At 31.6% G+C, this 14,039-nt stretch overlaps 1 protein-coding gene across 1 annotated transcript in view; it reads right to left on the bottom strand.

The window, feature by feature from the left end:
• LOC106067411 (sortilin-related receptor-like) overlaps positions 1 to 9,750 on the bottom strand; it is a 47,312-nt gene extending 37,562 nt beyond the window's left edge. Inside the window, exons 1-10 of the mRNA XM_056009411.1 lie at positions 9,365 to 9,750; positions 7,477 to 7,596; positions 6,654 to 6,755; positions 6,025 to 6,189; positions 5,655 to 5,722; positions 4,954 to 5,119; positions 3,917 to 4,018; positions 3,060 to 3,226; positions 1,749 to 1,938; positions 1,155 to 1,248 (exon numbers count right to left, since the gene is read on the bottom strand). Coding sequence (XP_055865386.1) covers positions 1,155 to 1,248; positions 1,749 to 1,938; positions 3,060 to 3,226; positions 3,917 to 4,018; positions 4,954 to 5,119; positions 5,655 to 5,722; positions 6,025 to 6,189; positions 6,654 to 6,755; positions 7,477 to 7,596; positions 9,365 to 9,667 — 1,477 coding nt within the window. The 5' untranslated portion in view covers positions 9,668 to 9,750. The remainder of the gene's footprint in view (positions 1 to 1,154; positions 1,249 to 1,748; positions 1,939 to 3,059; positions 3,227 to 3,916; positions 4,019 to 4,953; positions 5,120 to 5,654; positions 5,723 to 6,024; positions 6,190 to 6,653; positions 6,756 to 7,476; positions 7,597 to 9,364) is intronic.
• Between the last annotated feature and the right edge of the window lie 4,289 nt (positions 9,751 to 14,039).

The following is a 14,039-nucleotide window of genomic DNA, read 5'->3' as shown; positions in this document are numbered from 1 at the left end:
ATTGACCAATTATTTTATCAGTAAGTAGTTAATTTTGTTTTTATATGGTTAATGTGCTAAGCTAAAGGGAGATAAGCCTTATGTAGAGAATTAGGCAATAAGAATAGCAAGATAGAGAGAGTAAAATAAAATAATTAAATGTAAAGATTATATCAAAGACTGTATATTAATCAATTATAAAAAAAATTTGTATAGGATTTGTTAATGAACACTGTCTCAATCACCATCTTCACATTCATTAGTTGCCCAAAATCCTTGTAAAAATCTAAAACTAGAAAGGCTAAAAAAAACAACCTTCCACAATAAATATGCAATACAAAATGTGAAAAGTTGAAATTTAGAAATTATTTTTAGTTGATGACAATGCATAAGTCAATTAAAAAATTAACCAATTTGTTAATCAATTAGTGGTAATTAATTAATTTTTTTTTTAAATAGAAGGGACTTAAATCTTGCAGCATTGATATATGTGGCTGTGATTTTGCGGTTCTTCTCCTTGGATAAGCTTTGTTGTTTTTTGTAAAAAGAATTTTTTTTTAAAAGTTGCTTGTTACCAAGCTTATTATCAACTCACTCTGCCTGGCACAAATCCTGTTCCTATAATTTTTCCCACTTTACATTCTCTGATCAAGTTGAAACTTTGCACAATTAATTATTATCAAAGACAACACATGAACCAATTATAAAAATTAACCCAATTAATTAAAAAAAATAGTCATAATTAATAAATTTCATTTATATGGAAAATGTACTTAGCTATAGGGAGATATGTCAGCAATTCAATGTTTTTCTCCCCAAAGTGCACTATGAAAAACACGCACAGCCATCAACCCATGATAATAGGCACAGTTCACTCAAGGTTTTCAGAAACAATATTTTTTACACTACACTATGATTATGTACTATATTTCATTGGCAACAACAGAGTAAATATTACAAATTAAGAAATTCAGATATGGTGAAAGACCAATGGCATGTTATTTCCAGATTTAAAACTATTCAGTAGTGGACAAAGGAAAATAATTCGTTTACACTCATTTTAGTTTGTAAGTCTTTCAATATCTGTTAGACCCAAAGCAAAAGAAACGCTACCACCAAAGATAGAGGCAAATACAAAAAGAGATATACATTAAAAAAATGATCAGAAAGTCTACCTGGTGATGAATCTTGGGTTAAAATGGGTGTAGCCAAACTGCCAGGAATCAATCTGCTTAGCTCTTGGGTCAAGTGTAATGAACAGTTCAGGCTCTTTATAAAAAAAAAGAAAATAACAATTTTAACTAAAACACTAAAATAGTTGAATGAAAATCAAGACACATATTTTTTCTTACAAGCAGGTACATTTCTGCATAGAGGATCTGAAAATGGAATGAGCTAGTCCTAAGTTTGCGCAATGTCATTAAATTTTGAATCCTATTAAATAAACCTTAGAATGGTTTATTCTTCAATAAACAACTGATTTAATGCTGATGTTTTACTTTAAACCTTATTATCTTCACATAAGAGATCAAACATGATCATCTTGTTAGATTTTGACTTTGTTAGCCTCACCTGAACACTCAAACTTGAAAACTCCACTTGCAAGCTTTACATGATATTGTATTTACTTCATCATTCTTTGAGCTATGCAATGTCAACAATGAACTACTCTTGCTAATAGGAAATACTTAGGTCATGGATACTACTACCCAATTATTGAAAGGAAACTTCACATGAAAAAAAACAACCTGTCATTACAATTGACTAACCAAGTCACAAGGTCTCCCCAGGGTTTGATAAGGTGCCTGGATCCTCTGCCATTGGCCTCCCTTGTCATAAGAGATGAGAGTGATCTGATGTTCCAGGTCTAGCAAGCTGCTGGTTTGCTGGGAGGCTATGTAGATGCCCTCCACCCCACTCACTTTAGTTAAGTCAGCAAATGTTTCATTAGAGTAAAGTCTGTAGATTAAACATACAAAACTTATATAGACACAGATATAAAAATACATCTAACAAAATGCATGGAACAGTTTTTACTAGTCTGATAAAACTAAACAATATTCAAATAAAAACAAAAATATCCATGATAAATAAAAACATTGAGCTCAAGTGTATGAATCATCTGTTGTCTACCTACAATCTAGATAGTAGAGTTAAGTTTAAGTAGATCTTATGATCTAGATCTTGATCTAGGTATAACAATTCAAGTTTATTCGAAAAAAAAGTAAATTTAAATTATAAATATCTACAAGTTTCATGTTAAATTTACATTCAACCCTTTATTCAAATATTTTCAATATTGATCAATTATTTTTCTCAAAATTGAAAAAGAAAATTGAGTGGATTTTTTTAATAATCTGATACAACTAAACATTATTAAAATAAACACAAAAAATATCCATGATAAATAAAAACATTGAGCTCAAGTGTATGAATCATCTGTTGTCTACCTACAATGAACTATAATGACCATGAAAGTTTCAATAATCCAAAAATAACTTTGCCATTATAGTAATTGGTGAATTGAAACTGCAAATAAAACTTTCAACCCAAATGATGTATGTCCAAAGATTTCAATGTCATTTCAAAATGAAATAAGAATGGTATGAACCAATGGTAAAGGGTACAGCTACTTATTTCTACATCTATGGTTCAAATCCTGGTTGAGATTGTTTATCTTTAAATGTGTAATAACAGTATCATGTAGAAAGTAAGAAAATGTATTATCTAGAAACAAACAAAAGAAGAAGAAAGTATTGTTGGAGAACCCCCCCCCCCCCCCCCTGAACATTTTAGTAGGCATGAAAACTGCTCACATGTAAATTAAATTAAATTAGGCAGCATTATCTAGAATTAGAAGAAAAAGTTCTGCCAAGGATAGGAAAAAAATAATACAATCTAGTAAAGATACAAAAAATTACCTCCTAGAATTATAATAAATAAAGCAATTTTAGCTAGTTTGAAAAAGTATTGCCTAGAGTAGGAAGAAATAGGACCTTGAAAGTGATCCCCTAGAGAAAAGATTTGTTGTATTTGTTGTTGTTTTTAAAAACCTAGTTTTATGTAAATGTTTTCTTTACCTCAGCCAAAAATTGTTCTGCATAATCTTTGGATTGAAATAGACAATCCTCTCCAAGGACAAAGAAAATCTGTACCCTTGGACGTCTGATACATACAAATTGGCAGAGTTGTTGTGATAGACACACACCATCAGCTGACCTTCAGAGGCATCAGCCACAAAATAGTCCTTTGTTTTATAACAAAAGCAGTCAAAGTATTATTAGTAAGTAAAACCAAAATCAGCAATTAAACACTTTGTATCAGAAATTATTTTCTTCATTATGACAAAATTGTGAACTTTGCACTTTTTATAAAATACTTATTTATCTTTATAGAGATACAAATTATTTATTTCATTTCAGGTTATGAAAATGAAAACTTATCCAAGCCATGTTTATTATCTAAATTAAAACCCACATAAAGTAAATCAAATTTGTAAAAAAATCAAGTTATATTAATAAGAAAATTATTTTTCAAATAAAATTAATTAACCCCTTACAATACTTCCATCTAGGTAAAAACATCTAGAAAGAAAACAAAAGGAAAATTATTCTAGCTTAAATTTAAAGCAATCCCAAACATTAAAGAAAGAATGTGAAATAAATCAGTTTCAAATAGATAAAAACATTATAAAAATCACAAAATTGAACACATCTTTACATCTACAAAAAATAATAAAAGTACATCTTGGGTGTTTGTTTGGTAAGTCGTTCTTAATACATGCCTAAAAGAAATGCTGGAGATCAGGTGCAAGTAGTGCAGCTCCAGACCATACATGGGATTATTATTTATGTTAAAGTTTAGTGAAACACACAAGACTTAATTAAGTATCAGTAAACTGTTTTTCAACAGAATAATTTCCTACACACACACTTACAGAGACATTGCCTGTGATAGGAAAGTCTGCCTTCACAAAGGACTGCCTCTTGTAGGACACCCAAAACTGGTTGTTAGGATTTGATGGGGCACCAATTAGCCACTGGAGATAGAAAAATAGCAAAATGAAAGGTAAATGTATTCTTATCAGTAAAAACCATACGACTACAAGATTTGGTGGACCAAAGATAAAGCCTTTGGAAACCTAAACAGGCTTTCACATTTGAATTTTTGGTCTCCAGAAGGAGAAGGTATTATTTTGTGATGCCTGTCTGTTACAATTGGATATCAAAAACTACTATTACCAATGCTTTGAAAATCTAAGTTCGCCATCTCAGCTTGAAATTGAATGCATATTAAGAAAATACACATAAACAATTTCTAAAACATTTTAAAAGTCTTATCTGATTGAAAGGTGCAAAGGCTAACTTAAGACCACCAAAAGCTAATAATCTTTTTTATGAAGTTTTTATATTGTGTATGTACTTCTATATAAAACCAAGGTAATTCAAATTAGTTCATAATCTTATGGGAACTAGATTATCTGCAGAAACACATACATTATAAAGAAGTTGAGCTGTACAAAATATATTAATGATAACGAATCATATTTTTAATTGGAAGTCATTTTTTGTGAATGGCATTTAGGTGTGAGTTTGTGTGTACTATAAAGTATGATGGACTACTGACATACAGGGCCACCTACAAGTTTTTCTTTTCTTCTCTGTAATCTTATTATTATGTATCTAAGGAAAGTAACAGCATTAGGCAGTTGGTAAAAAAATAACATTCTCCTAAACTGCCGACCATTAATTCTATTTAACCTGCTGAACCTATTTGTAGGACTCAAATGAATCTTTACCATTTACAATAAATAGATTGATAAACAGACTAGTTATTAAAAGTTCTTAGTCATGACAGAATAGGTGAGTGTTAAATAAGCTGCTAAAATGGGTGGATGTGAAAACTGAAGTTAAATGTAACTAATAGAAACTGTAAATTCATGTTAGGTGTCGAAAGTGAGACTGTTGCTCAAACCTTTGATAATGTAGCAAACATGTATTCTCCCTTCACTTCAAAGTCTATGGCGTCCTGAAGCAACACTTCTGAGCTCTGATTTCTGTTTTTAACAATCTGAGACTTGCCATTGCTTCGTTCTTCCATTACATAGACAGTCAAGGGATGGTCAAATGGCTGAACTCCCCTGGAAAATATCATATTGTATCATTTGCAATAGGGAATAAAAATTCATTTCAGTTTTACTCTATGTGTCAATGATGCCATCATTTAAGCCATAGGCATGATAGGCCTGAGAAAACTTACAAGAGACTGTCTATACATGAAAATGTAAAGAAAAAAAAGCATGCTTTTTATTTTAATGAAAAAAATTAGTAAAATAATTTTTTTTGTTGGAGACAAGAAGCAAAACTGCTTTGAACTAAAAGTAAATGAATCATTGTTTTAAAAAAAAGGCAAAAATGATAAGATAAACTTTTATTTTAGTAGCATTCAAGCTAAAAAAAATATTTTTTTTTGTAAAAAAATATTTTATAAAAATATTCTTTAGATGTAAAAGAAAAATGCCAAAGCTGTTATTATTCTCAATATTTAAAAAGGGTTCTGTTTTGATTCAATTAAGAATAGAAGTTATTTTGCATGCTATACAGAATGAAGTTGTGGTTAGTAAATAATTAGTACAGAATGGTAATATAAAAAAGCTAGATTCTTCAAAAGCTTACCAAAAGAATGCCTTCACATTGTTAAATATAGGTCGCCAGGTATAACCAAAGTCTTCAGATTGATACAGCTAAATGTAGGATAGACAAAAAAGTGTTTATTAGGCACCTTAAGCCTTTATGTTTGTTAAAGGCAGTTTATAAATGAAATTATGAGATTGGAATTTTTTACAATGACATGTCATTATTTCTTATATAGACCACAAGGTCTGAAAGGGGAACTTTACTATTTCTTATTTATTTTAGAGTTATGTAATAGTATAAAAGTTCTTTAGCAACCTCTTCAGCATTCATTTAGTGATCAAAAGTAATAGTTTAAAGTTTCATCACTAGCTCAACATTGAATCAGATACTAAGTAATCAAAAGAGTGACCTGTTTGTAAGGATCATTTTCATCCATGCCAAGGATATGCCTTGGGTGAAGATTGTTCAGCAAAAGTGTTGTAGGTGTGAATGGCACATCGCAGTGAGGAATAAAACTTTCCCCTGAGTTGTCAGTGGTGTAAACACATTTGTTCTTTATGTCAGAGAATACATACTGAGAAAAAAAACATAAGATAATGTTTTCATCTATCAAAATCAGATTAATCAATAGCAATCTATATCTGACAAGTCTTAAGCAATTAGTTCTAAAAAAAATGCAAATTTGCATGTCATAGAAAATGTACTAAAGCAAAAACAAAAGTTTTCATCTATCTATATCAGATTGGGTAGCATGGTCAAGAGGCTAAGTGCGCTTGAACTTGGCTTGGCTACCTATGAAGGGGGCTCAAGGTTCGACACCCAACTCGAGCAGAGTTGTATTTACTGACAGCCTGAAAGCAGCACAGAAAAACATTCTCCTAGATACCCCCCCCCCCCTACTGGTCCACAACTGAGATTGGACCAAAGCGCTCTGAGCATGCTATAAGCATGAAAGTAGCGCTAGATATAAAAACCATAATTTATTTAATATCTGACAAGACCACAGCAATAAGTGCTTTAAAAAAATGAAATGCTTACATGGTTAATAAATCCTTTGACATTATAATACTTGTGTATTTGTGCCCGCTTGCCTTGATTTGCTAATTTTCCACTTATATCCCGAAATGAACGTCCATAGTCCTGAAAAACAAAGGAAATAAAAATAATTGTCTTTAGTCTAAAGTAATGCTGAAAATTCATTTAATTGTACAGGTAAATAGCATTTATTTCCTTTGAATTAAGCATTGCTTGGTTACATAAATCACAGCCACAACATTAGAGTGCTTTAGAAAAAAACAAACATTACAAAGCTCTACTTGTTACAAAAATAAAGCCCAACCAGAAAATCAGAAATCTTAACAATCATCTGTCTTTACCATCATTGTATACAAAAAAAATAAATTTTAGATAAAATTTTTACAAAGCTTATATGAACTCACTCTGTCTGTCTGGTAAAAGGTTTGTACACATTATTTCTCCCACACATAATCTCAGATCAAGTAGAAATTTTGCACAATTATTTCTTGTACTTGCAAAATAAATTGAGCTAAACAAAAACAATTAATTGCTAATGGTACAGATTTAATCTAGCTTTATTACAAATATAATCGCATGACTTGTCCAAAGTAATTGATGCAATTACACTTAATATAATATAAGTTTGTTTTTTTTTAAGTATTTTTTTTTTGTTTTTCTTCTTTAAAATGAACATCAACTATCATTAAATTAGACTTTCATTTTAATTATCTCTTAAAGATATGTCTTTCATGACACTATCCTATGTTTGTTTTGACACATAATTAGAAAAATAATTTTAATAGACACAGTATTTAAAGATAAAAGTAAATTCATAAATACTCACAGTGGACAGGAAGAGAACACTCTCAGAATCATCAGAATTCTTAGCTAGAGCCATAATGATATCACTGCCAGCTCCTCCCCAGTGGACCACTAGAGTTGTATGGGTGTCATTCAGTGAAAACTGTAAGCACAGATAATAAATGTGAATATTTTTTTAAATTAATATGTCCCAGCCACATACAAATGATTACTTTTACTTTGTAGGCTCTTTTTGCTGTCATGTTCAATACTTTGGCAATTCTACTTTGACAGGTTAATTAAAATATCTATTTAAAAAAATGCATGTTGGGTGATTGCTAAATTATTATTGAATACTAAAAAAAAAATTATAATGCCAGAATTTAAAGAATAAACTAAATTTAAATGACACAGAAACATATATATATATATATTTATTTATTGGTTAAAAAAAATTATATATATTAAAAAAAAAACAATTCTTATATATTTTTTTTAAAGTCACAGTTGTCTTTTGAACTATGTCACAAAATCTGTGAAAAACAGAAATGATATATATATTTGTAATTCATGTATTTACTTTAATTATAAATGCAGTATTTGAATAAGCAAAAGTAATGAAAATTGAGTTTCAATTTGAATATATATAATAAATTTCAATTAACATTTATAGATTTTAATATAGTTTGAAATTTGATGCACTGAATGAAAAGTATTATAAGTTGCACAAGTATTTTAAAACAGGAATTTTGTACCAGAATAAAGATTTGGCATAAAGCCTAGATCACCTTCAGCTGCAGACAAGTGGTGGTATTCAATTTGTATGTGTAACAGTGCACTCTTAAGCATGTAATATGATGATTATACATGCATCTTTTTTAAATGACTTAAGGAGAAAACATGATATTAAAAATAATAAATGCAACTTCTCATGTGTACTAAGTTATTAAAGTGACAATGGGAATGTTATAATGACTATAACTAGATATAAAACTGGGGAGTTGAAGATTTATCGACCCTTTTTCTTCATTCCTCTTTTTTGCCTTGTATAGAACCTCCTTCAATGGTCTGCCTCTTTTTCTTTTTCCTGGTACTGTTTCCTGAAGGAAGGTCTTTGATAGCCCTGAAGACCTTGTAATATGGCCATAGAGTTTCTGTGTTTTCTACAGTAGTTAGCAGGTCATTGAGGATTCAAATCTTTGGCATGTGCAAGAGTAGATCTAGATTTATCCTTGACTATCAGATGTGTTATTTGTTCACTAGACAACTCCATCCTATTACGCAGAAGGAAAAATACATGGCAGTCTTTTCATCATTTATAGCAACTAGTTGTCATATCGAGACATCGACTACATGCTAGACTAGGCCTATCTGACCAGTCCAACACACACTAATGGTCTTCTGTCCAGCGTTTAATGTTCTAGCCTGTTTGTTTTAGGACAGATTTGGAAGGGTGTGGATGAAAGTGTTAAATTTTTTTTCTAGGGCTGATTACCTGAATGTAGATCAAGAGATCCAGATTTTAGTACGGCAAACTATAGGATCTATAGGCCAGTAAAACTTCCGATCTAAGGCTATAGACCTGTATCTATGCTTCCAAACCATCTGTTTAACTATTTGTTTAATTTTTAAAGTTAAAAATATAATAATTGATATCTAGATTCTCCTATTACTATTATCAAATTATAGTTTGGTGTTAATTAATTAAAACCACTATGACTAAATATTGTCAGAAAACACAACAGATTCCCACTATAAACTAGCAAAAACTAAGGACGTCACAAGATGTAAACACAATAAGCACATGACTCTCTGAAGAAATTTGGAACAACCGCATTCACTGATTCATGTCCATTTCCATTCCATATTTAAGATTTTATATCATTTATTATATTTTTATTATTAATTTATAAATTGCATTCTTATTCTACCTTTGTAACAATATTATTTGGATCTGTTGGTACATCAGTAGATCTTTTTGAGCGTGAATCTGATTTCATCATTTCATGCACTAAATCCACCATAGATGAGAGTTCTTTTGTTGATGCATCAATTATTTTGAAGCCATTTCCCCAGACATTTTCCAATTTCTTAGAACTAGCGAACTGAAACTTACAAAAGGCTTCTCTTGTTTGACAGGTTATCACAAACAAAATTACTATAAAGCAATATTTGGAAGTTCCTAACGTTATTTTGTGTATTTTAGCACAATTTTCGATCCGACTAGATGCCATGTTGTTTATAGCAAATCACTTGTGCTAAAATAAACAATGAACAACTTCCTTGTTGATGTTGCTATCAAGGATATGATTTGGTTAAACGTGACTTCCGTTTGCCATTAAAAATATTAAAAACTGTTCCATGATAAAATGGTCCAAAAAAAAAACAAAAAAAAAAACGGGGGACCATTTCTCTAAAATAAATAATCTGAGAAAACTGTATTTTATTTCCAATATTTAGATCTAGATCTATATACAGCGCATTCAGTCCAGAAGGCGGGCTGAAAAGGAAAAAGAAAATGTGTTCTTGTCTTATATAATACAGACGTTACGTTACAGACGTTACTTCAAAAAAGAAGATGTTACATCCTACGCGTCATGCATATTATTAATAACAATTAATAATAATTAATTAATAATATGACTAGGTCTAGATCTAAATTCTCAAGTTGAGAATTTATTTTTTTTTCTCAAGCGACCGGAATGAAAGATAGAGATGGCTGCCTGATCCTATATGTTTTAGGCAACTTGGCTGGGCTTCTCAATAATGTCCCGGGTTCGAACCTAGCCAGCTGCCATCCCGCGCCTTCCTGCGAAGATTTTGACTGGGATCTGCCTACGTTACTTAAAAAAAAAAAAGAAGATGATTACGTCCTACGCGTCATGCATTCAGTCAAGCATATTAACCAATGACCTAAATTCTGCCAAGTCACTGGTTTTCCTGGCAAGCTCAGTCAACCCATTTCATGCTCTAATAGCGCTATGGAATAAGGAATATTAGTACAAATTTGTCCTAGCATATGGAACGAGGAATGTGACTTATATATATAGATATAGATACAATAATCTTCTTTTCTGAAGGAGCATCCGAAATATTAAAAACAAGGGTCAAGTTGTAATTTCGGAAAATACGATAAAAGACCGAGGCGCTATAGACTACAGTTAGTCAAGCTTCATTATTTTTATTCAATTGTAAACTTTCTATTGAAATAATCGATGCGATTTAAATTCAAAGTTCGGATGTATATTTCATTGTGTGGTTTGAGACATGTTTGAGTTTGATTTGAAAGGATAAACGTCACTGAAATGATCGTCACTCCAATCTATCGAATCTGTTTGTGAGCTGTTATATTGAGAGGTAATAAATAAGAATACAAATATTCCAATAAAAAACCCACATAAGTAGGCCTATATGAAAAAAAACAACAACTGGAAAATAAAGATTAGAAAGAACAAGGATACGATTAGGTGCGATAAGTTTGTACTTCCATGTTTAGTTTAACGCTCTGTAACACAGAAGCTTAGCTAGCCATGTGCGGCCTGTGCAGGTGATGCGAGTCACAAGGGGCGTCAAATGATTAGGGGCATCAAACTAAGGATAAAACTTTCGCAATAAAAACTAACCAATGAACAAATACAAGCTAATGTATTTCAAATGTAAATTAAACATTTATTTATTAGGCTACTTCGTTCATCTTCTCAAGTCTTTCTAAATTTAAATGTTTAGTTTTAAATTAAATTTACTAGGTTTGTTTCAATCTCTAAAGGCAACGCACATTTACACGTCCACTGTCAAGCTAAGGCACGTTACATGTTGTTACTTCATTGTTCTATGCAATGATTTTATATGAGGTCCAAAGTCATGATGGTACATTTTTCAGAACACTTGTTTCATCTCTATCTAGATTTTATAAATAGAACTCTAGACTCAAGATATGGATTATTATCGTAGTTTAATTTTATTTCAATCTGATTCTCTTAACGTTTTAGCCATTTCGGAAACAATTTATTGCTTTTTAAAAATTATAATGTCAATATGTTTGCATTCAAATTGATTATATTTTTTTTTATTTCTTCATTACTAACTAGTTAAATGTAATACTGTAATGTAAAGGAATCTACAAAAAAAAAAAAAAGATGAGGAAGCTTTCAAAGGCTTGGTTCTACTGCCAACTGGCTAATGCCAAACAGTGAGAAAGTTTTGAGAAAGTTGATGAGTAACTAGCCAATAAAAAAAAATCCTTATTTTGCTTCTCACAAGATCAAGTATTAAGATACATCTGCATTTAAATTCCAACAAAATGGATTTAACGAGTGGTGGAGGTTATCACTGAAAATTGAAAACCAAGAGACCAGCAGAGCTCACATTAAGTCATCGTTTGCTTGGAGGGAACTTGAAATTTGTTTTCGTGTAAAGAACAGTATTCTCAGCAAGGATCAAGATGTATTTAAACAAGAAAGAAAAAAAGTGGAAAGACTACAAGAAGAAACTGTTAGACATCATTTGTTTTCTCTCAAATCAGAATTAGGCATTCCAGGGGGAAAATTGGAAGGACAAAATAAAGGCATTTTTTCACCGAATCTGAGCACCTCATGTTGTGGCTGATAAATTTGATTTTTTAGTCGCCATTCCAATTATTGAAACAAAACTCAGCAGTGCTCCTACCAACATAAATAAAAGCGAATTTCGTCTGGAGAGAAAGAGGCTTCAAAGTTTTAGCGCAGTTTCTTCAGTAGCTCACAAACTCTACAAAACAAAAACCTGATGAGCTCTTTAAGTTTTATTTTTAAATATTGTCTTGATAGTTCAGGCCAGAGTAGCGTCATCTTGATTCGCATATTTCTATGATTGTGGCTACATACGAGTGAAGTGGGTTTTTTTTTTCAAAATAGTTAATCAAGAATTATTTGCGATCGACAATGACAAATTTACGTGTCACTAATTTGGAAACTTTGTTCATTGAACATGAATTGGTAGAAAAAAATTGATTTCGATAAAATTATTGATACTTTTGCCAGCAAGAAAACACAAAAAATTCATTTGCAGTATTATTATTTATTTATTTGTAAAATTGTATTTTTGCAAATCAGCAATAACAATTAATACACATTAATTTTTTGGGGAAAAGTATTTTGTTTTATATTTCTTTAGTTTTAAAGGCATCACGAGGAGCTGCCGCACCGAGCGTCAAATACCCTAACTACGCCACTGTTGTAACCATTGGAAGTTTGAGCTTTTCCAATTAGTCACATTGTCACTTGCCGAAAACTGGGTAGTGATGTTGCAGCATCAAGCCTTGTTCCTGTAGTAGTTTTAGTGAGATCAATGCCAACGACGGTAGCTCCAGCATCTGAACCAATGACAACCGCTCTGTGTTTGAATGGGAGTGATACATTCGAGTCAAGAATAGCAATCGACGAGTGTAGTTCTAAAACCAGAAGGCATTGAGTGATTCAATTATTGTTTAGAAGCTCTAGTATAGACCTTGTTAGAGAGGTGATAAAGATGTTAATATTAATATAATACAGAAAGCCTACTTTTCTTTTCAAAAGAGGTTCTATTGGCTTACGAATGTGTATTTGAAAGTAAGCTGTGTAGGATAAGGAACTATCAGAAGATAAGTTTAGCAATTACCAACATATTAATTTTTTAGATCTTGCGATCTATAGAGCCGATTATGTTAAGTTAAGGTCATTTAAATCTTTGGCCAACGGTTAACGAGCAGAGTGTCATATGGCCAGCACAACGACCAAACGCCTTTACTTTCCCCAACTTTAGTCAGGTATACCCATTAGAGTTGGATGGACTCAGAAGCGCCCTAAAAAAAATCCGAAATTCAAAATCCAAGTTTTCACTGAGATACGAACCCAGAATTGGGCCAGGACCCCACTGGTAATTAATTATTTTAGTTAGTTAGTTAGTTAGTTAGTTAGATAGATAGATAGACAGACAGACAGACAGACAGACAGACAGATAGATAGATAGATAGATAGATAGATAGATAGATAGATAGATAGATAGATAGATAGATAGATAGATAGATAGAAATAATCAACACTTTGTAATTATCACTTTCACTATTAAAGCATTAATTTACAAAATGGTCTGACTTGGTTTAGAAAGAAATGAATGCAGGAAAATTTGAAGTGAATTGACAAATCGTGCTCGCTTCCCGTGCAGCAGATGATCATGGTGAGTAACTCTGCTTCAAAATATATACCGATTTGAAATAGAATTTTTGTTGAAATAATTGTATTGCGGAACCCCTGTGGTTTTGATGCCTAGATGGATTTACGCGTCAGTAATTTTCTACAAATTTGAGTGATTACTTCTCTCACCTTAGAGGTAAGTACAAAAAAAAAAATCCCCCCCCCTCCATTTTCCCTTCTTCTTTTCACCGAACACCTGGCTGCTGACAGCGGTGCCGACCTACTTGCACGGAAGAAAAGGTAAACTTCAAGAGTTGAACAACTTTACCCTGTCTGTTTGGATGTTCGGAAATATTTGTGGGCCGTTTTTCTCACTCCCACTATGTGTGGTCTATAAGTGCTTCTCCTGCGTGCAGTGAAGGCCCCTGAGTGCAACAAGTTAATGGGAAGGGAGTCA

Source organism: Biomphalaria glabrata, chromosome 14 (genome assembly GCF_947242115.1).
Source record: "Biomphalaria glabrata chromosome 14, xgBioGlab47.1, whole genome shotgun sequence".
Lineage (NCBI taxonomy): Eukaryota > Metazoa > Mollusca > Gastropoda > Planorbidae > Biomphalaria > Biomphalaria glabrata.
Note: the sequence above shows the minus strand (reverse complement) of the source record. Positions and strands in the feature narration are given on the sequence as shown.